The sequence below is a fragment of the Mesoplodon mirus genome (assembly GCF_964341445.2).
Source record: "Mesoplodon mirus genome assembly, chromosome: X".
In the NCBI taxonomy this organism is placed as follows: domain Eukaryota; kingdom Metazoa; phylum Chordata; class Mammalia; order Artiodactyla; family Ziphiidae; genus Mesoplodon; species Mesoplodon mirus.
In genome coordinates this window covers 129,390,288-129,413,545 of record NC_138981.1, presented here as the reverse complement: position 1 = coordinate 129,413,545, position 23,258 = coordinate 129,390,288, and the positions used below count along the sequence as shown (strand labels likewise).

At 38.3% G+C, this 23,258-nt stretch overlaps 1 protein-coding gene and 1 long non-coding RNA gene across 3 annotated transcripts in view; one reads left to right on the top strand and one right to left on the bottom strand.

Annotated features, from left to right (window-relative positions):
- Positions 1 to 23,258, bottom strand: part of LOC309797200 — a 1,037,104-nt gene that overhangs the window by 225,961 nt on the left and 787,885 nt on the right. The window lies entirely within an intron of this gene.
- On the top strand, positions 11,268 to 12,803 carry LOC309796993 (germ cell-less protein-like 1; the record flags this gene model as incomplete). Its single annotated transcript, XM_082610368.1, has 1 exon — positions 11,268 to 12,803. One exon carries the CDS (start codon positions 11,268 to 11,270, stop codon positions 12,801 to 12,803), a length of 1,536 nt encoding a protein of 511 aa, XP_082466494.1.

Sequence of the window (23,258 nt, the reverse complement as noted above, 5' to 3'; positions counted from 1 at the left end):
GGGTTTGGGGGAAACTGATTGGGGATGGGGCCAGAGAGCTGCATTGTTGCCTGTCTCTACAGCAAGACAGGTATGGCTTGTACAGGTAGATCCTCCCCTTAGTGGAGAAAAAATGCAGTGAGCACTGGCCCCTCTCATCCCTGTAAGTGAAAGCAGTGGCTTCAAAGCCAGTTATGAATAGATGGTGCCTGAACACACTGAAATCTCAGAGATTCAACAACTGGATGATTCTAGCCCCACCCTTTCACAAAGCTGGATGAGCTATGTTAATAAATAGAAGTTAGAAATTATATGTTCTCAATGATGTTAATATTTAAAGTACATTGTCCAAAGTTCTTTCTCAGAAACTTTGTTTAAAAAGTGAGACAATCAAGGTTAGAGTGGTGAAAATGCCATGGCAGATTTAGAGCTCAAACTTTTGTGTGTCTGACTTCAAGTCAACTGCATATAACTATATACTGCAATTGTATACATTGATCCTTGAAGGCAGAACCCCATTGGATTTAGTTCCTAAATCTCCATAAAGGCAATTTGTGTGACTGTGCCCTAACATAATATCTGCTGTTTAGAAACATATTTCCAACCCCCTTTTTCTTTCTCTCTATCTATGTATTTCATCTTCCCCTCGTACACTCCTAGAGCTGCATGATACCAGGATAAACCATTCTCTCTCATCCCGTCCCCCAAACAGAGAACATATTTTTGTGCAAGTAACTATGGTTCACATGGACATGAAAGGCAGTCTTGGAAGAGTAAGTTATCACCAGTACATGAAGCCAAGCAGGATGATCCTTGGCAGTGGGAGTATGGAGGGAACATTCTAGGCAATTGGCCCTAGTTTATCGGTAATAGCACTTAAGCAAGATTTCTTTACACATTTCTAAGTTCTAACACACTCCACATTAACCTTCAGTTTATGTTATAAATGTACTCATCCTTTGTAATCCATTAGCATTTAGCCAACCGATATTTATGAAACACTTACTAAGCAATAGTTACCCTGTTAGGTGCTATTGCATTTCATAAATCTAAAAAATGAATGTGATTTTAGTACCAAAGGGATGAAAGAAAAGAAACAGTGTAGGATTAATATATGTTACCTTTGATGCAGGAGTGTTTCTGGCTGGGGAGAGACTGAATTGGGACCAATTCTAAGTTCTTCTGCTATGAGGGCTGGTGGGAAAGAGATGGAACTAAGACCTTCTATGGGTTGGAAACTGGCAAGCACTTTAGAAATATTGTGTCCTGTAAGCTTCCAACAGCCTTATGAGGTAAATACCATTATGCTCTTCGTTTTACAGATGAAGAAACTTAGGCTCAGAAAAATGGTCACTTGTCCAGGATCACAGAGCTAGTGAAGGGATGAAACTGATGGCAATGCATGTGCTTTCAACCACTATGCTCCACTGTCTACTTAGGTGCTCCTGTAATCTCTTCTCCTTTCGAAATACTCTGCCTCTGAAAATTTAGAGGAGTTGTGCTCAGAACTGGTAGGAATGCTTCTGACCTGACAAGGACTGGGGATATTTTTTTCCAGATTTGAGCAATAATAAAACACATTCTTCATAGCAAAGAGAGGACCTATTCAGGTTGGTTTGAACACAAGTCCACAGATGAGGCTTTGGGAGACGGCTGAGCACTCTTGGCATAAGGATAACGACCATTATCATTTAAAGAATTCTTACTATATTTCAGAGCCGTTTCATATATTTTCTTTTGAAATCCTCAAATGAACCTGTGAAATATGGATTATCTGTGGACCCATTTTACAGATGAGAACAAAGGCACAGGGAAAAAGAGACTAACTGCTAAGTAATTCCACATTGACTGGAGAAAACACAGCCTCTTCAATAAGTGGTGCTGGGAAAACTGGACAGCTACATGTAAAAGAATGAAATTAGAATACTCCCTAACACCGTACACAAAAATAAACTCAAAATGGATTAAAGACCTAAATGTAAGGCCAGACTCTATGAAACTCTTAGAGGAAAACATAGGCAGAAAACTCTATGACATAAATCACAGCAAGATCCCTTTTGACCCACCTCCTAGAGAAATTGAAATAAAAACAAAAATAAACAAATGGGACCAAATGAAACTTAAAAGATTTTGCACAGCAAAGGAAACCATAAACGAGATGAAAAGATAACCCTCAGAATAGGAGAAAATATTTGCAAATGAAGCAAGTGACAAAGGATTAATCTCCAAAAAATTACAAGCAGCCCATGCAGCTCAATATCTAAAAGACAAACAACCCAATCCAAAAATGGGAAGAAGACCTAAATAGACATTTCTCCAAAGAAAATATACAGATTGCCAATAAACCAATGAAAGAATGCTCAACATCACTAATCATTAGAGAAATGCAAATCAAATCTACAATGAGTTATCACCTCACACCCCTCAGAATGGCCATCATCAAAAAATCTACAAACAGTAAGTGCTGGAGAAGGTGTGGAGAAAAGGGAACCCTCTTGCACTGTTAGTGGGAATGTAAATTGATACAGCCACTATGGAGAACAGTATGGAGGTTCCTTAAAAAACTAAAAATAGAACTATCATATGACCCAGCAATCCCACTACTGGGCATATACCCTGAGAAAACCAAAATTCAAAAAGAATCATGTACCACAATGTTCACTGAAGCACTATTTACAATAGTCAGGACATGGAAGCAACCTAAGTGTCCACTGACAGATGAATGGATAAAGATGTGGCACATATATACAATGGAATATTACTCAGCCATAAGAAGAAGCACCACTGAGTTATTTGTAGTGTGGTGCATGGACCTAGAGACTGTCATACAGAGTGAAGTAACTCAGAAAGAGAAAAATAAATACTGTGTGTTAACACATATATATGGAATCTAAAATAAAAACGTTCCCAAGAACCTTGGGGCAGGACAGGAATAAGACACAGACGTGGAGAATGCACCTGAGGACACGGGGAGGGGGAAGCATAAGCTGGGACAAAGTGACAGAGTGGCGTGAACTTATATATACTACCAAATGTAAAACAGATAGCTAGTGGGAAGCAGATGCATAGCACAGGGAAATCAGCTCGGTGCTTTGTAACCACCTAGAGGGGTGGGATAGGGAAGGTGGGAGGGAGACGCAAGAGGCAGGAGATATGGGGATATATGTATATGTGTAGCTGATTCACTTTGTTATAAAGCAGAAACTAACACACCATTGTAAAGCAATTATACTTCAATAATGATGTTAAAACAAAAAAATAAAATCCATATAGAAAAACAAAATAAAAAAAGAAGAAGAAAGAGGGCGAGTAGGATGACGACTAACCTTAATATTCAAACACATTATAAGCCTTTACTAATTTAAAGAGTATGGCCCTGATTCACTAATAGATAGATCAATAATGTAGAGTACAAAATCGAGCTAGGTATGAAATTACATACAAGAGACTCTTTATGAAACAATACCCTGTTTGTGGGTAAATGTCAATTATTCAATAAATGGTTTGGTATCTGGAAAAAAATTAAGTCAAATCTCTAACCTCACACTTTAAACAAAAATAAATAAATTTCACATGGAGCAAATATTTAAAAGTAAATAATCAAACCATAACAATTCTAGAAAAAGCTATGGAATGTTTTTTTTTTCTTTTTTTTCCCAATAATTGCTGGATAGAAAAGGCTTAAAAGAGTAACACAATACCTGAAGTCATCAAAGAAAAATCTTTTTACAAGACCGTATTTTTAAAATTCCATGAAAAGTAACACCGTAAAACTCAAAAGAAATTTTAAAATAGTAAAAACATATAGTTTTAAAGATTTGTAACTCACATTATAAAATGCTCATCTCCTTACTGTATGCAAAGTCCATGTAAATAAATGAAAGAAAGCTTAGAAACTCAGTAGAAAATTAGGCAAAGGATCCTAACAGGCAAGATAGAATGAAAAAAAAAATAAGGAATGGAATTGAATGATTTTAAGGTGTTCTCAGAGCCTGCTTTGCAATCTTTTCTAGATATACTGCTGATGCCCCATACCACGTGGATAGGTACATCCTAGCATAGATCTTTGTTTTGTGCTTCTACTTGAAATTGAGTCTAAATCCAAGTATTGGCCAAACCCTAGAACTGTGCTGTCCAATAGGGCAACCACTAACCACATGTAACTATTTAAATTTAGATTAAATTTGTAATTCAGTTCTTTGTCACACTTTGCTTCATTTCAAGAATTTAGCTAGGGGCTTCTGCATTGGATAACGCAGATACAGAACATTGCTATTATCACAGAAAATTCTGTGGAGCAGCTCTGATGTACAGCTCAGACTGAAGCATCTTTTTTTCCTAAACCTAAATTTATGTCAGATTCGCCAGAGAACCTTATTAAAATATTACCAACTTCCATCTCGTATGTAAATGGCACGCCACTGCTTATCACTAGTATCAAGGTTGGGCAAACTCTGGCCCTTGGGTCAAATCTAGCCCACTGCCTTTTTTGTCAATAAGGTTCTATTGGAACACAGCCATGACCATTCATTTACATATTATTTATTGCTGCTTTTGCTTACAAAGGCAAAATTGAGAAAGAAATTAGTATTTGCAACAGAGAAAGTATGGCCAGCCAAGCCATATTTCCTATCTGGCAAAAAATGTTTGCTAACCCCTGACTTACAGGAAAAAGTCTAAGCTATGGCCTGGCCTACATGGGAGGTACCTAAGGCCTTCCAAACTCTGGCCTTTGCTTATCTCTCCAGCATCATCTTTCCATGTCATGAGCCAGTAATAACTGACCTGTTTTGGTTTCCCGAGCATGGCATCCTAGTTCCTTGTACTGTGCCTCATCTATACCATGCCTTTTTCCCAGGATGTCTCCCCTGATTCTCTATTTCTTTTGCCTCCTTTCTATCACATCTCAACTTGGCTCTCACTTCCTTTGTGAAGCTTTCCTAACCCCAGTTCTAGGTGAGCAGTACGTCCTATATACTGTCCAACACCCGGACTTTCCTTCCTTCCTACACCACAATGTGCGATCATAAATTGGAGAGAAAAAAGGAAAACCACACTCTTCAATCTCCTTATTCTCTGCCAGAGGCTTACCAACATTTTAACGGCCCATATCAGTCGTTAAGGACAAAGGAAACAGGTTCCTCACCAGAACAGATTCAGAATCTAATTTTTTGAAGCATCCCTGCTTTTCTACATGTATGAGCAAATGTACTTTGCCTATCACTCCCATACATACTTTGGTCATTTCTTTACCATAATATTGCAACTGCCTGTTTACATGTCTATTTCCCTCAATAGACTGGGAGTTCCCAAAGGAAGGAGGCCTGTCATTCATCTCTGTGACTCCAATACCCAGGACAAGCCCAGCACTGAGTCAATGCTCAGAGAACACCAGTGAAATAAATCTCTCTCACCCACAAGAATTCATCTTGTGAAACGAGAAATCAAAGGGAATAGGCAGAGGGGCATGTTGTTGATCAGTTTTCCCATCTCCTGTGAAGCTAAAATCAAAATTCTGGTGTCCTCAAGGCAGTAAAAAAAATCTCTTGGAACTAGCATATTACTGATTTTCTTTTATCATGGTTGCTTCATCTAGTTTAATATATTTTAATTATTTGTTGTAAAATTCACATTTTGAGGTCACTTTATTATAGCAAACACAAGTTTAAAACTCTAATATACAGGAGAGACAGCGTGTTTATATCTCTAATATGTCACAAATGGAATAAAAATAACTAATGTGATTCCAGATTACCTTTGGAGCTGAATTTGGATCAGACACAGCTGGTAAATGGGTTTTCGTATGAAGCTCATTTATTAGGGATTTCCATGTACTATCTATCTCTGTATTTTTATAGGATTTTCAAGGCTTAATTTTGTTCTAAGTATTCAGGACACCAAAGCAGAATAAACTGATAGCCATCTCTTGTGTGCAGGCAGGAGGAAGATTGTTTGAGGAACCTCTGTCCAATTGGATTGACTGGTGGCTAGTAGGGGAACTTTTCAGGTTACCAATCCTGGAATCCTTCAGACATAAAAATCCACATTGGTCTCAAAGCTTTCACAGTGTTCCCTTCAAGACATGTTTTTCACATAAATTGTAGAACTATGAATCCAGCTTAAATCTATACTATTGACTCCATATTATTGAATTCAACAATCTGGAATCAACTTTGGCTGTTCAATGTTGCCATATCTACCTATGTAATTGAGAGCACATCTTCATCCAAAGAAAAAGACTCCCCTCCCCCAAGGAATTTGAACTAAGATTCTTTGTGCTAGAATAGCATGGCCTTGAGACCCTGCTTTCACACACAAGAGCAAAGTTGCCACACTTTATTTCGTGGCTTTGATTTTTAATTCTCTTGAATTTCTTTCTTTCTTTGAGTCAGTCAAGGATATTTTAAATACACACTTCATATACAACATGAGCAAAGTGAAGTAGAAAGAATAGTAGCTTTTTGGCAACTTTGATCCATGCCCATGAGAAGAACTCAATACAATTTTTTTTAAAAACCCTACTTAGTAAATCACTCCTCCACTCTGTACTCAGGAAGGGTCTACTGCTCCTTCAATGCTTAGCTCAGACTGACTTAGCAGTTTTGTTGTGAAGACTTGCTCAGTTTCATTGCTCATCCTACACTCTGTACACATCATGTTCCCTTTTCCTTCATTTGTTGTTTAATTATATAACAGAGAAGAGGAAAAACTATATTTTTAAAGCTGACCAGCTGGTATCTTCTTAGGAGAGTATGGTTTTTATTTGGGAAAATAATTTGATGGTTACTGAATATGTAAAAGTAAACCCCCCGCCCCCCGCCTCAGCCACCTTAGGGCACTTTAGGAATGGGCTATGGCGAGACAAATTTAAAAAGCCAAAACATCCCATTTAATAAAATGGGAGGGATTGCTTTTGTTCTGGAACAATTTAAAAATGACAGGGTGAAAGTGCTAATAATCAAAAGGAGAAAGAGGGACAGAGAGGGTTTAGCAACATGACAGGAGGACAGGAATCCTGAGGAAGAGTCAACCAGTGTAAGGGTCCTTGTGATGAGAATGACCACGGGACTTAAAATCTAGAATTATACATTCCTATTTAAGTAAAGTTCTTTGCTTTTTGTAGCTTTGCCTCTGTTACCCATGAATCTTCTATATCCTATGCACACTTGCCTCTGAGAGAGAGGTGTTTTGGGTAAATTAAGGAAAAGATGATAAGTTCAGAGTTGCCAGATCAAATACAGGATGCTCACTTAAATTTGACTTGATGAAATTCAAATTTAACTGGATTTTTTTTAAAGTTGCTAAATCTTACAATTCTAATCAGGTTACATGTCTAGATCAATATAGAGTGGATAGAAGGGAATAGCCACAAGAAACAAGATACAGGTAAGACAAAGAATTCAATCTACGTAAGCCCTCTGAGGTATCAGGGGTGGGATGGAGCCTTTGTTTTCCTCCATAAGTGAGTGCAACATTTTTAAATATTCAAGGGAAAGGTAACTGCACAGGGCCAGAGAACCTGGGGACCCCTAGTTGGCAGAAATCCCAGTTAAAATTCACTCAGTTTTGCATATGTTATTACCTTACAGGCATATTTCTCACACTAGAGGGAATTCCCAGAGGATCGAGTTCCCCACAGCTGTGAGGGAAATTGTATGTGGTTGTAACATCAACAGCATTTAGAGTAATTCAGGCAACTCCAATTTCCCCTATACTTCTTATTCTGAACAAAGCCAGAGTCCGGCAGCTGGAACAGAAATATCCCTGGTCCTCCAATGAACGTGAGCCTGTGGAAATGAGAGATTCAATACTGTTTCTGAAAAGGACTCCAGTAGCTGACAACAGTGGTGTGCCTGCCACGAATTCCTGAGCACGATGACATACCACTCATAGGGTATCAAGAGTAGTTTTCTTCATTTTATTTATACAATCATTTATAAATGGATGTGCAGATGTGTATTACTTGTTTCAACACCTGGCTGTAGATTCATTTTTTTTCTCCTAAGGTTGCTTTTACTTATTTTCTCTCCAAACCTTCTGTTATCCTCTTTACTCCCTTTGCCCTGTTCCAAGTGGAGAGGTTACTTCAATATTGTAGCTCAAAATTACATAGTTTATCAACCAAAAAGCCTTATTACTATCCTTCCTTGTATCTATCATGTGTATAATTTTGCTGAAGCCAGGATTTGACTTAATATATTGCAAAGCTTATGTAAAGGGACACATTGCTTAGCTAGTAAGTCAGTCTAGCCATCTGCCCAGTATACCCTTCTTGATTTAGCTGTTTTCCTCATGTCAGAGAGTACATAGTTTTGTGGTGGAATGACAATGGTATTTAAGAATTGGTACAAGTCCTAGGATGCTTTATGTGTGAATGAAAATATTTAGTGTGCAATATGATGATTAGGACAGACAGATGTTCTCATTCCTGTGAATGAGAGAGGGACACCAAACTCAGGCTGGACCAGGTAGTGTCAAGAAACTTCCCCAGAGGAGAGGATGCTTGTGCCAAATCATGAAGCTACCTTTAGGAAGGGTAGCAAGAGAAGGAGGGGAGGGGGAGTGGAGGGGCAAGGGACAGGAGGATGAGGGGGAAAGGGAGGGGGAGGAGAAGAAGGGGAAGAAGAGGGGAGAGACTTTCAGGTAGACTGAACAGCATAAACAGAGGAGCAGAACGAAAGAACGTGGCTTATTTTGAGAACTGCTAACTGGTATGACTGTAGTTGAGAATGTGAAGGGTAAGATGAGTGAAGGCATGGCAGACGTGGATAATAACTATATAGAGGTAGTACCGATGGAAGAAGTAAGGGATAGAAAAAATTGACAAAGTATGAACATCTGCACCAAGAAATCAGAGCCCAACTTTCTTTTCCTTCAATTGCTCTATATACAGGTACCTATTGGGACACAGTGGAGACAGAAACAATGAGGCTATTCCAGGCCTAAAGGGGGTCAAAAATATTTATCCTTTCCCTCTCAGCAGCAGGCTCAGTTTAGTCTTGAAAGATCTGAACGTTCGTAACAGTTCTTTAGAGTTCTATGCTTTTGACTGACCGTATCAAAGTTATATATGACACATTCAAATGAAAACTATCTATGTTGAATCTACAGTGAGGACTCCTCCCCGTCATAGCCCTGCTGGTATCATAGGTGACCAGCAATGGCTGGCATGTATCGGAGGTCATGGCACTGAAAAATATCAAGTAGATGTCTCTTGTCTCTTACATATTCCAAGCACAAATGATCTTATCTATGACCTAGTAATAAGTACTTAAAGATTCAATTAAATTAATGATATCAAATGTAAAAGCTTCTTTGAACTATTTCAACTTGTGTTAATTTGAAAGCGCCTGATGTATGATGTTGATTAAGAGGATATCAACTTAATAAGTCTTGCCACATACAAAGTTCGCTATTGCATGAAAATCTTTGAGCCACAACATATCAGAGACTAATTATGAAAACTGACTTTTCAATTTGCTTCTCACTATAATTATCCAACTATCGTACATTATTTGCTTGGAGTAATTTCTATGTAAAATGGTCTTTTTATTATCACCGGAAAAAGAGTCAGGGAATTGTGACCAGTTAAAGGGTCTGTGTCTTTTTTAGATTTACTTCAGTATAGAGATCTCTGGGTGAAAAGAGGGAAAGTTACACAGATAATAGACTCAAAAAAGGTTTCTAAATAACTTATTAATAGAAATTATCATATATAATGAGGTACACGTTTCTAAGTCAAGTCATTCAGTACAGATGATGTAACAAAAAGCCTGCAATCAAAACAATGTAGGGATGAAAGGAGCTATTGCAATTACCCCACCCCAAATCCCAATTGACGCAGCATCCACAAACACCAGATCCATACAATTGTCCTGCAAGGTAGATATGATTTTCCCCGTTTTACACACAATAGAGTTGACTGTCAAAGAGTTTATATAATTTACTCAATATTTTACTGAGAAGTTACAGATTCAGGCTTTGAATCTAAATCTGTCTGATTCAGACACCCATGTTCCTTCCATTTCATCTGATTGCTGGCCACCTCCATATCCACTTCTTCTACCATTGGTCCAGGCCTTAGGATGAAATGAGGCATTTGGTCAAATGCCCTGTGAATTAGCATTTTCCTCTTTAACAAACCCATAATGTTATTAAAAAGAAAGCACAGCTAGTTTGGATGAATTGTTCTTAGTTAGCCCAGACTTATTTTTCGTGAACATCACTTTCTCCAAGTGCTTTCTAAATATATTATTATTGTTATTATTATATAAAAGTACATAGCACTTTCTATATACAAGGCACTATTTTAAGCATTTTATATTAATTCATTTAATCTTCACAACAACCCTATAAGACAGGTACTATTATTATCATCATTTTAGAGCAGGGGTTAGAACCCAGACAGCCAGCAGCATCCATGCTCTTAACTGCTATGGTAGATTAGCTACACTTACCCATATGTATGTTGAATAATTCATTCTGAAATCTTGCCACAGATTGTTCTCACACTTATTGATCTCTGTTTTCCATATTCCACCATTTTTCCCTTTTTAATAAAGGGAGAAGTAGGTGTTCATCCCCAGTCTCCTGGTTTTTCTGTAATATTCTACAGCTTCTCAAGGGTAAAACTGGATATTGTTTTTGACCTTGATAATTTATCTGCATATAGAGCCTTCAATTCCTATAAAGAGTTTAGATACTCAGAAATGTCTTACTTGCATATATACACTACCAAATGTAAAATAGATAGCTAGTGAGAAGCAGCCACACATTACAGGGAGATCAGCTGGGTGCTTTGTGTCCATCTAGAGGGGTGGGATAGGGATATTTATTTATTTATTTATTTTTAATTAAATTAAAAATAAATAAATAAATAAAGAAGTTATTTATGGCAATTAAGGTGCCTAGAGGACAGAGCTGGTACCAAGATGTAATTCTCCATAAAGGAATAATCACTAACTGTTTTAGATGGGCAAGAGTGAATTGTGTTCTTGAAATTAATGGGTAAAATTCGCACACAAAGGCCTCTGTTCCACCATCATCCTATGAAGGGAGCCTGAGAGCAATCATCCCAGGAGGGAAAGATAAACAGAGTGGAATCCCTGGTACGGAGTGCCCTTATCCGGCGGGGTGTGGCCTAGTGGGTGTGGCTTAGCGTGGCATCCTCTCACGAGACCCTTAGAGCAAACGTCATCTGTACCCAGCAGCACTCTGGGCTGAGCTCGTGCCCGCGGCAACGGCGCCTGGAGAGGAAGCTTGTTCACTGCACCACTGAGGTATAGGCCATGGGAGCACAAAGTAGTCGGATGCCATGGCACTGGTGGGGGCGTGCCCCAGAGGAGCCAGGTGCCAGTGGCGGGGAGGAGGAGGCTGAGGAGGCAGTAGTGGCAGAGAGAGAGGAAGGGAACGAGAGTGAAGAGGCCAGACCCGCCGACAGTCAGGGGAGCCGCAAGCGGAAGACAGGCCCAGGGGAGCCGCTCACAAAAGAGCCCCGCCGGAAACATGCTAAAGATCGTTCATGGTCCGTTTATGAGGCACTCTTCCTGAGAGGAGAAGAGAGCGACGTGCGGATCTGCACACTGGGGGAGGAGTGGAACTTGCATAGGGTCCACTTGTGCCAGTCAGGGTACTTTGCTAGCATGTTCAGTGGTGCTTGGCGGGAGACAAACATGGATACTATAGAGATGCAGATGCCTGACGAGAACATTGATCGCGAGGCACTGCACGAGGCTTTAGGCTACCTGTACCGAGGCTCCATTTTCATCCCACCCGGTCGAGTCGTCGCCATCCTGGCCACAGCCAGCATGCTGCAGCTGGACAAGGTGATTCAGCGGTGCGGGCAGGTCATGAAGGAGACTGTCAGTGCCCAGACCGTGTGCAGCTACTACTACTCTGCTGAAAGCTACGGACTCCAGAACATCAGGATCATGTGTCTTCAGTGGCTGCTGGACAACATGATGACCCAGTGTAGTGAGGGGCTATTGCAAGAAGTCAGCCTGGATCTCATGAGAGAGGTCGTTGCCTCTTCACAGCTCTTGGTGATGGGGGTGGAGATGGACGTGTACACCATGCTGAAAATGTGGATGTTCTTGCAGCTGCAGCCAACATGGAGGGGCCTGCGCAGGGCCCTATTGCCTGACACCAACTCATGGCTTGCCAGTTACAGGTGGGATTCGGAGGGCACCCCTTTCCTGGAGACCGAGCAGGGCAGAGCCTTCGTGCCAGTGTTCCAGCAGCTGCGGCTTGCCCACATAATCTGCGACCTGACGTCAGCACTTGTCATCCACCAGGATGTGCTGATCCCTACCTCTTGGTTGTGTCCACTGTACAAAGAGCATTGGCTTGGCCCCCTCTGCGTTGAGCAGACCAGAGAGCTCTGGCCCGTGGACGTCTACGTGTCTGACTCCCAGGGGAACAGCATGCGGTGCGGGGGCCAGCTCCACAGGGACAAGCAGTGCAGCTGGCGGTGGGAAGGCTTCAACTTCAGCTGGGACCTGGTGCTGTGCTACGCCAACCAGCGCATCATTTTCCGGTGCAGCGCACGGAAAAAGTACCACAGCTTTGGGGTCAGCCTACTCGGGCAGGGAAAGCTCGCGTTCCACCTGCGCCTGTTCTCCTTGGACAGGGATGGGAGAGCCGTTTTCAGGAAGAGCAAATACCAGATGCTTTCCCTGAGAGATGATCAAGAGCTAGAGGTAATGAACCTGGAAAACCAAGCCGTACTTTTCCCCATAATATATGTGGCCTGTAACTTCCTGTACCTCCACCAAGGGGGGCGTTTCCCAGGGCGTTTGCCCCTGCAAAAAAGCTCAGAGAACTGAGCAGCTCTTTCCTGGGGTCAGGGACGACCAGCTTGGTCCAGATGCCAGCTCCTTCTGTGGGACCAACCAGGCTTGCCCACCTCTGGTATCCAATTCTGTCAGAGGCTTTGTTGAACTGTAGCTCATAATCCTTGAGATTGTTTACATGAGCATATGAAGAGGACAAATTTTGAAGCCCCCCAAACTCCTCGAGAACTCATTTGGGCTGTTAATGTGGCAACCTGTCCTCCTGGTTTAGGATCCATCGACACCACCCCCCGCCCTGCCCATCATTTCTGTGAAGCCAAAGAGCTATTGACTTTAGAGAGAAACTGTGAGCCTACCTACTCTACTACTCTTAGTGAAACTCTCTTAATATATGTGTTTCCTTTAGTTTGATTAAATGAATGTTAAAGTAAAAAAACAATCACCTTGTCTCTGAGGCTTTTCTTGATTACCATTTTAATAATTATAGTCTCCAATCTGGTATTCCTCATTTCTCTTTTACAGTCTTATTTTTTCTCCATGGCATTTGCCACCATTTTACCAGCTAAATTATTTAATTATTTGTGTTTTTATTGAGCCCCCAGTTACAACCTCAGTGCCAAGAGGGCAGGAATTCTTCTTTGTTTTAGACACTAATATGTCCCCAGCACCTAGAACATTGCCTATCATAGAGTAATTGCTCAATAAAAATTTCTAAAATATGTGAGTAAATTCAGCAATAGCTGGTTGCCCTCCTTCATTTAATGTCATAAAATGTAATAAAATAATGCTTTATTTTTGTTATTTCCAAATAGCTAAGCTGTACTTCTTGGTCAGAATTCAGACTTGGATGGTGAAATTCCATTTTTATTACCTTTTGAACAAGTCAATAATTCAATTATCTGACCCTCTCTTAGCTGATAAATGCTTCAGTAGATATCTCCCATCATTAGTGTATTATATTTCACAGAATATTTTGACATCTGTGACCATAAAGAAATTTCCATTTTTGTATCCTCAAACACCAAAATCAGTCTTGCTTTATATTTTATTCTTATTGAAACTATCCCCACCAAGTTTCCCTATCATGTGTGTAGAATTCTAAATACAAATGAATACTTCCCTAACTTTCTCTCAGAAAACTTTTTTCACTCCAACCACAAGTTATATCAGCAAAAAATAGTGATACCTATCAAATCACATTTACCTTCTTATGATAAAAATATGTTTGTCTGAACTTTTATTACCTTGATTTTTTGGAATCATGTAAAACAACTAAATATTTTACTATGCAAGACATTTGCATATTTTATATACTTCTGGATTTAATGCTTTTGTAAGACTGAGTTAAACAAAGGAGGAAAATTGTCATAATTCCCAAAAGGTATCAAAGAATTATGGTATCATTATAGTATCAGGTATTCATCTGACTTGCTCTGACTCTCATTATAGTATCATTATACTTCGTTTCAGTGTTATAGTAGTACTGGATTCTCTCTCCTGATCCAGTTCCTATACTTCACTAAAGAGTAAAAGAGCAAGACTTATGGTTGAAAGTGGTTGATTGAGCTCACACTTTCACCTCCACCAAGTCCCACTGAAGCAACAAAACTCATAGAAGAAAAATTTATAGGGAGATGCAAGAGGGAGGAAATATGGGGATATATGTATATGTATAGCTGATTCACTTTGTTATACAGCAGAAACTAACACCCCATTGTAAAACAATTACACTCCAATAAAGATGTTAAAAAAAAAGCAAACATGTATTAAAAAATAAAATAAACCACGATAAATGTCACAAAAAAAGAAAGAAAGAAAACCCTTCCTCTCTCACACACCACTCTATCCCCAGCACCTAGAACATTGCCTGTCACATGGTAGTGGATCAGTGTATATTTGCTGAATAAATGAATATGTAAGAAAAAGAAATTTTTCCATAATAAAGCTAAACAATAGGGAGGAGGCTAACAATTCATACTTAGCATAATGTATGAAAAAAAGAAAGCATATATCAACAAAGAAAATAGAATGGAGCAAACTAAAAACGTCATATATTCTGGGAAAATTTTCTACAATTGGATTTTTTAAATTTTCAATAAAAATTCAGAAAAATACCAAGCTTAGAGTCAACAAGCATCAAAATCTGATTGGCCATGGGAGTTAAAATAGGAGAACTAAATTAAAATAACTTCATGGCCAACAATTCTAACATTTATTAGTAAGATTACTGCATGAGAAGAAAGGATTTTAAAAATTAAATATAAGGAGGAAAGAATGGGCTAAGCAAAATAAAAAACATACAGTAAGACTACAGTAAGTAAAACAGTACAGAATCCCCATATCATCCAACTTTCTTATGTACTCAATTTCTTCTCTAAACATCCTTCAATCTCCTTCACTGAAATCTGGCTTTCCTCTCAGAACGTTATTTTTGCTCAGTCCTTTCATAATTCATGTATTGTTGATACTCTATAAACCATTAACTTAGAAAGTTAAGTTGCACCTTCCTTGTTGCCCTTTCTTACTTACAGATGGCTCCTTTAAAACCTCATTAAAAATACCCAAAGATTAGAATCGAAGCCAATTGACTGTATCTCCTTCTCCATGTCACATAAACCTGAGAGGTTTATGAACCTCTCAAGTATTTTCCCTAACTATTCAAAGACTTTTTCTCTCAATCGTAACTTCTGCCAAATTTTGGCTTTCTTTAATAACCATGAATACAAACTTCTAAGATTCAGGCTTCTAGGCTCTTTGACTGGGAATTCTAGTGCATCATAACTTGTACTCTTCACTCCTATATATTCTTTCAATTTTGTTGTTCTTCATGTCAATAATGTTCTCACCAATACTCTAAAGTGAAAGGTCACTCTTGCCCTTTAAATACATAGTAAAAAACAATCCCTGAAAGAACTAAATTATCTACTTTCTCTGTGACCTCACCCACAAAGCACAGTACTACTGAGCAAAGTCCAACAACATGGCAGATACATTCCACTATAAATCAAAAGCCCAGACAGTGAACGGGCTCACAACACTAATAGCAATCCTATTTCATTCTGTAAACTCAAGCTCCCTTTACCCACAACAGCTATAACAAAACTTTACTCAACAAGCATTCAATGTTGTACCTCCCCTCTGACTGCCAAGATATGATCTTGCTTGTAACTTACAGAGAGAAAAAACAGAAATACTTTGTCCTCTTTGCATATCTGCAGCCACACTCTCAATCTGAACATTGTATCGAATCCCTACACCATTTCTTAGGAAACTGACATTATTGACAAACCCCTCTCTCTTATCTGTATTAAACCATAAACTGTCTGCCAATTATTTCTTATCTCACTGTTGAGACAAGTTGAAAGCTGTAGAAACTGTGTAAGGGGTGATCACATTTATTTTTTTCTTAAATACAAAAAAGTACATGTGTGTTTGTCTCTGTGAGTGCATGTACACACATGTATATGTAAAGATACACTCCAAATGTTAACAGGAGACTTGAACTTTTTGCTCCATATTCTTTCATTTTCACTCTTTAAAAACTACCTCTTAATAACTTATCACTAGTACTTTTTAAAATATAAACTTGAAGAAGAAACAGAAGTCAGATGTATCCTCACATCTAGTGAATCAGAGTCTCCGGGGAGGGGATTGAGCAAGTGTTATTTTTAAAACTCAAGAGGTGATTCTGATGCACAGCAAGAACTGAGACTGTAGAAAACAGTCTGGAAGCACTTCACAACATTAAAGATAGAATTACCATATGATCCAGCAATTCTACCTTTGGGTATATACCCTAAAGAATTGAAAGCAGACACTCAAACAGATATTTGTACACCTGTGCTCATAACAGCATTATTCATAATAGCCAAAGGGTAGGAAAAACCCAAGTGTCCATTGATGGATGAACAGATAAACAAAATATGGTATAAGACACAATGAAATATTATTCAGCCTTAATAACAAATTTCTGACATCTGCTACAATGTGGATAAACCTTGAAGACATTACACTAAGTGAAATAAGCCAGACACAAAAGGACAAGTATTGTATGATTCCTCTTATATGAAGTACCTGGAGTAGTCAAATTTAGACACAGAAAGTAGAATGGTGGTTGCCAGTGTCTGTGAAGGGGCAAATGGGGAGTTGTTGTTAAATGGATACAGAGTTTCAGTTTGGGAAGTTTCCCAAATAATTTGACCTCATAAGCTGAGAATAACATGTCAGAGTAAAAATCCACAATCTGAAATTTTGAATACACATATACTATAAAAATCTGAGCACTTTATTCAATGATAACCTATGTCAAACATTCTTTACAACTTTGCTGGTTCAATTATGCATTGCCTAGGTGGTGAGTTGGTGACTTTAAGGTACAAGGACTAATCACTAATTAAGGTACAAGGACTAATTAACCTATTACTTGACTGTATCTCCCAAATCCTCCTAAGTCCCCAAAATGCCCTGAGTAATTTGTATTACGGCAAGATGTTTTTATTTAGCTTGCTGGGTAAATTTTACTCTGATGACTAAGCTCGAAGCATCTATTATATATTATCATCAATTGGTCTCTTAATATTGCTTTGGTGTGGAAGAAGTTATATAACTTAATAGACTAGACTTTCAGCATCTGAAAACATCCCAAATACAAATACTACACCACTTCTGAAATTTCAGGGTTTTACATTTTAACCTATGCCAATAATAGTTAACCACTAATCTTAGCATACAGTCGATTAAAATCCTTCTTAGCATGTAAAACGCAGAGATTTTTTTTTACAGTTTCCTATAATTCTGCTCTATTTGCTCAGAAACCAAATGCAAATCAACATTAACTAGAATGTTATATTTATAGTTCCTAAACATAAATTACAACTTCAGTTTGATTAAAACAGCAGTGCATGCAGTATTAAAAGCTTCTTCTCCCCATGGCATCCAGTGCCAATTTCCTTCTGTCCATAAAAATCACCCGATTTATTGTGGCATATATGAAATATTCAGTTTTCCTGATTTATCTTATGTTGTGTCTTCTGAGTGACACCTAAAAAGTAGAAAGGAAGTAGGGATGCAGATCTCTTGCTGTGCTCTAACTGTACCTACTGGGTAAAGGGTGAAGGTCTAGCACTGTTCATGCAGGGACGACAATTTCTTCTTGGACTCATCCTCAGCAGGTGGTGGGCCAGAAGCAAGCTAATGTTCTCAAACAGGTCATGTTGACTGACACCAAGGTCCATTAGAGACATATTCTCAAAGGTGGGGTGTATAAAAGGCAGTGTACTCGGTGTTGGGTACCTAACTAAAGTGAATTCTGGGCATCTGCCCTTACAACAGGCATGAAAAGAGCCATGGTGATGTCTTAGAATTTTCCTAGCCTGTGTAGAGGAGAAAGTCCAGATCTGAGATTATTAGGCTCAGTTTGGTTTAAACATACATCAGTATCATTGTCTTCTGTCATTATAGCTTTTCAGTGATTGGTATCAGCAGTAGTGGATGATTACATATTATATCTGAGTAGGCGCCCCATTTCCTTTGTGGGACAACCGTAACATTTCATAGAGGTTAATGGATTTGCAGCACAGTAGGATCAGAGCAATACTGTTGATCCTTAGTAACGACCCCAGTCTTATCTCTCACTTCTCCTCTACACATACCTTAGGTTCAGACCAATCTGACTTTTCCCTGAATATGCCCCCATGATGTCATACGATCACATCTTTGTTTATGGTAAATCTACCTAGAACCCATGATCATCCTCAATCCCCACCTATAATTGTCAGTAATATAATCGTTCTTCATACCTTCTATCAAATAGGATTCCAATCGTGCTTTGTACTTAATTCAACATTTTAAAATAGTTACCAGGTGCCTTGCTATGTGATGAAGATCCTCTTTCCTTTTTGTGCCCACATGTATCATGACTTGCCTCACATGACACACTTAATTTATGTAAAATCTTCGGGCATACTTTTCTAACCCTTATTTAACAATAACTACTCAGGGGCACAGACAAACTCATCACTCTAACTAGTGAGAATTTAAGGTAGGGTTTAGCACTAGAATATCTGTTCAATAAATGTTTATTGACTAGAATAAACTAGCACAGAAAGATGACTGTTAAAACCATAAGAGCATTTTCATTCAAAGTTATATCCACTCTGTACTGCCCACTTTTTAAAGGACACTTTGTGAGACTTCTAAAATACTGCACGGTAAAAGTGTATTTATAGCATCTCCTATTTGAAACAGAATGATGTGGGGAAAAGAATAAAGCTGAAAAAGTAAAAGTCCAACCTCAATTAAACTAGGAAGTGGCTACTCCTCAAACATAAAATATGAAGATTATCCAGTTCTACATGTAGGGATCTTGGAAGTCACCATTCTATCCTAACAGGTAAAAAGCTGAACAGACTGAAAAATCAATAACTCTTCTAAGATCCATAAGACAGGGGGAGGACATAGCACAAATCACTGCTCCCGAGATTGGGGAGAGACAGGTGAATACAGGGAGTCCTGGCTTAAAAGAGCAGAGACACATGTTTAGAAACCTTCAGAGGAACCAGAGCAGGGGCAGAAAATCCTAACTGTAACTGACAAATTGTTGGAGGCTCAGTGTGGAAACTCTGACAGTTAAAGAATCCAGGGGGGACCCTTGCATAAGGTGGTCCCCACAATTTTGTGAGGTTTACCTCCATGGACTTGGCCAGATTCCCACAATAAATGTCAGGAAAAAATTCTCTCCTGCTTCCATCAGGGGCAGAGGAAAAGGAACCATTTTGAAATATATCTTCCAAGGCCAGCCCTCAGGGGAAAATAGTTAACCAGAGCCTAACCTGCTAGGGTATTATAAGAGCCTAACTTACCTGGGGGGAAGGGAAATATTCAGCTCAAGCCCACTCTTGCTATCCCCTACAACCAAAGGATGGAGAAAAAGGCTGAGAAACATTTGAGAAGTCCACAGTCCAGAGGCAAATATCCAATATGGGGGAGAGAGGAGGAAAGTCACACTCATGCACTAATGATAAGAGTTTAAATTGACACTGCCTTTTTGGAAAGGGAGGGGGAGGGATAAATTAGGAGTTTGGGATTACATATACACACTATTATATATAAAATAGATAATTAACAAGGACCTACTGTATAGCACAGGGAACTATACTCAATATTTTGTAATAACCTACAAGGAAAACGATTCTGAAAAGATAGATATATATGTATGTATAACTGAGTCACTGTGCTGTACACCTGAAAGTAACACAACACTGTAAATCAATTATACTTCCAAAACATTATTTTTAAAAATTGACACTGCCTTTTTGAAGGGCAGTCAGGAAATATCCATGAACACAGAAAATGTTCACTCTCTTTAATCAAGCTGTTCCAAATTTAGTAAATCTTGTATACCTAAATTCAAAATTATGTATTTAGGTATGTTAAATACTAATTTTAATAGAAGAAAGGAAAAACCTAAATGTTTGCCAGTAGGTATATGGTTAAATAAGTATAAAGCATCTATACCATGGAATATTTTGCATCTGTTGAAAAAGACTGAACCAGATCTAAGTGGATGGAAATAAAAAGATATTCAAAATAAATTAAGATAATGATGTATACTGTAGAAACTGTGTATGGTATGATCACATTTATTTTCTTAAAAATACAAAAAAAGTGCATGTGTCTGTGAGTGTGTGTAGACATGTGAATGTAAAGATAGACTTCAAATGTTAATGGGAGACTTTTACTTTTTCCTCCATGTTTCTTTATTTTCACTCTTTACAAACTACCTCTTAATAACTCATCACTAGTACTTTTTAAAATATTAATTATAAAAAGAAACAGGAGTCAGATGTACCCTCACATCTAGTGAATCAGAATCTCCAGGAGCGGAGATTGAGGAAGTGTGTTTTTTAAAGCTCAAGAGGTGATTCTGATGCACAGCAAGAACTGAGACTGTAGAAAACAGTCTGGAAGCACTTCACAACATTAAAGATAGAATTACCATATGATCCAGCAATTCTACCTTTGGGTATATACCCCAAAGAACTGAAAGGCGACACTCACACAATTATTTGTACACCTGTGTTCATAACAGCATTATTCACAATAGCCAAAGGGTAGAAAAAACCCAGGTGACCACTGATGGATGAACAGATAAACAAAATATGGTATAAGACAAAATGAAATATTATTCAGCCTTAAAAACAACAAATTTCTGACATCTGCTACAATGTGGATAAACCTTGAAGACATTACACTAAGTGAAATAAGCCAGACACAAAAGGACAAGTATTGTATGATTCTTCCTATATGAAGTACCTGGAGTAGTCAAATTTAGATGCAGAAAGTAGAATGGTGGTTGCCAGTGTTTGTGAAGTGGCAAATAGGGAGTTGTTGTTAAATGGGTACTGAGTTTCAGTTTGGGAAGATGAAAATGTTCTGAAGATGGATAGTAGTAACAGTCGCACAACAGTGTGAATGTACTTAGTGTCACTGAAGTGTACACCTAAAATGGTTAAAATGATAAATTTAATGTTATATATTTATTTTTACCACATTAAACAATTTTAATGGAATTAGACCAACTCAAAAAAGAAAACAAGGACAGATAAATGTCTTTACAACCTCTAGTGGATAGGGAATTCTCTAAAAACAAGATAACTTGGTTCCTGAAAATTCTAATAAGCAATTCATCATTTAGAATAATGAGGTCCAGAGGTACAGACAGATTCAATAAGAAATTGAATATCTGTAGTGAGTGTCCTTTCTAAATCCAACAGTGGAAGGGGAGATACAGTCAAAAGAGAGACCACATGGGAATTCTTCCTTTATTTTTTGGCATTTTCTCCTGAAATCTGTAGAAAAGTCGTAGAGGCAATATAGCTTGGAGTACATAGTGGAAGGTGAAATCAGATTTGTAACTGTTGACCAAGGTTAATTGAGCAGAAAAAAAATGAACAGGAAATCTCAAAATAAAAAACCAATGAGATACAGGGAAAGCGACATGACATTCACTCTAGTTGATTTGCTTATTTCAAAATGACAAATAACCAAAAAAAGGAGAAATATATTCCTGGGTGAAGAAAGACATTTATAGATAAGGTCCTCTGAGAACACATTACCTGATCAAAGACCATAAATAATATACAACAGAGGAAGGACTACTTCCCTTTGAAAAGCTTTCTCTTGACTCCACATACCACTTGATCCATTATATGGCTCACCTTTTGTTTACTGCAAATTTATAAAAGAAATTGTCTAGACTCACTGTCACCAGAATCTCTGCTCCTAACTTCTCTTGAACCTGAGCCAGTCAGGCCTGCCCCTATCACATCTCTGAAACTGCACTGATCAAGGTCACCAAGGAAGTTTTTGGTTCCAAATATAATAATAATTTCTCATATTATTTGACCTACAGAGCACTTGACACAGGTGACCACTCCCTCTTCACCGAAATTCATTTTCCACTTGGCCTTCAGGATACCACTTTTACCTAGCTGCAAACTGACAGTGTATTTGCTCTTTCCTCTTTTCCTGGACTTCTTTCCTGGACTTCTATTATATATGTACTCATTACATTGGTTAGCTCATCCTTAATACCATCTATACACTGACGACTCACAAATGTCTATCTCCAGTCCAAACCTCTCTTTGGAAATCTAGCTTTCTGTAACACATTTTTAACTTAACATCTTCACTCATATGGTTGATGGAAATACTAAACCTAACAAGTCCAAAACTGAGCTACTAAACTTTCATTTTAAATCTGTTCTTGTTTAAATATTCCCCATCTCAGTTGATGACAACTCCTTTCTTTCAGTTACTCAGACCAAATACCTGGGTATCCTCTTCTTGTTTCCCCTCTCTTTATGATTCTACATCCGATCAATATATAAATCCTATTAGCTCCACCTTCAAAATACAGTCTGTCCAGAAATAAACCACTTCTCACCATCTCCACCACAACACCCTGGTCTTTGTCATCATATTATCTTACTTGGATTACTTCACAGGCTCATTGCTTGTCGCCCTGGTTTTACCCTTGCCTTACTTCAGCCAGTTTTCCATATAGCAGCCACAGTGATCCTGTGTCGTTAGAGAATAAACCCTTCTTTAAATACCCATGTATCCCATATTAAGATATGAACAAAAGCTTGAAAAAGTTCCCAAAGTAGAAAATGTGCAGATCAGCTTATTCAAGTACAGAGCTATAAAACTAGAAGGTTTTAATAAAAATAAAAGCAGACAAAATATACTGACATAGAAATACAAGCAACAAGAAGCATACAAATTCTTTGCTATATGGTTTTTATGTCCCATAGGAAACTGAAGATAAAATTGCAGAACATCTGGAAAATGCAGATAATGAAAAGAATATGTATCACAGGATTTGACCAAAGCCATGTCAGAAGAAGTTACATTGTTATACAAAATTAGACCATTAAGTATGAAAGAATAAAAATTAAATAAATTTAATAACTAAAAAAACATGAA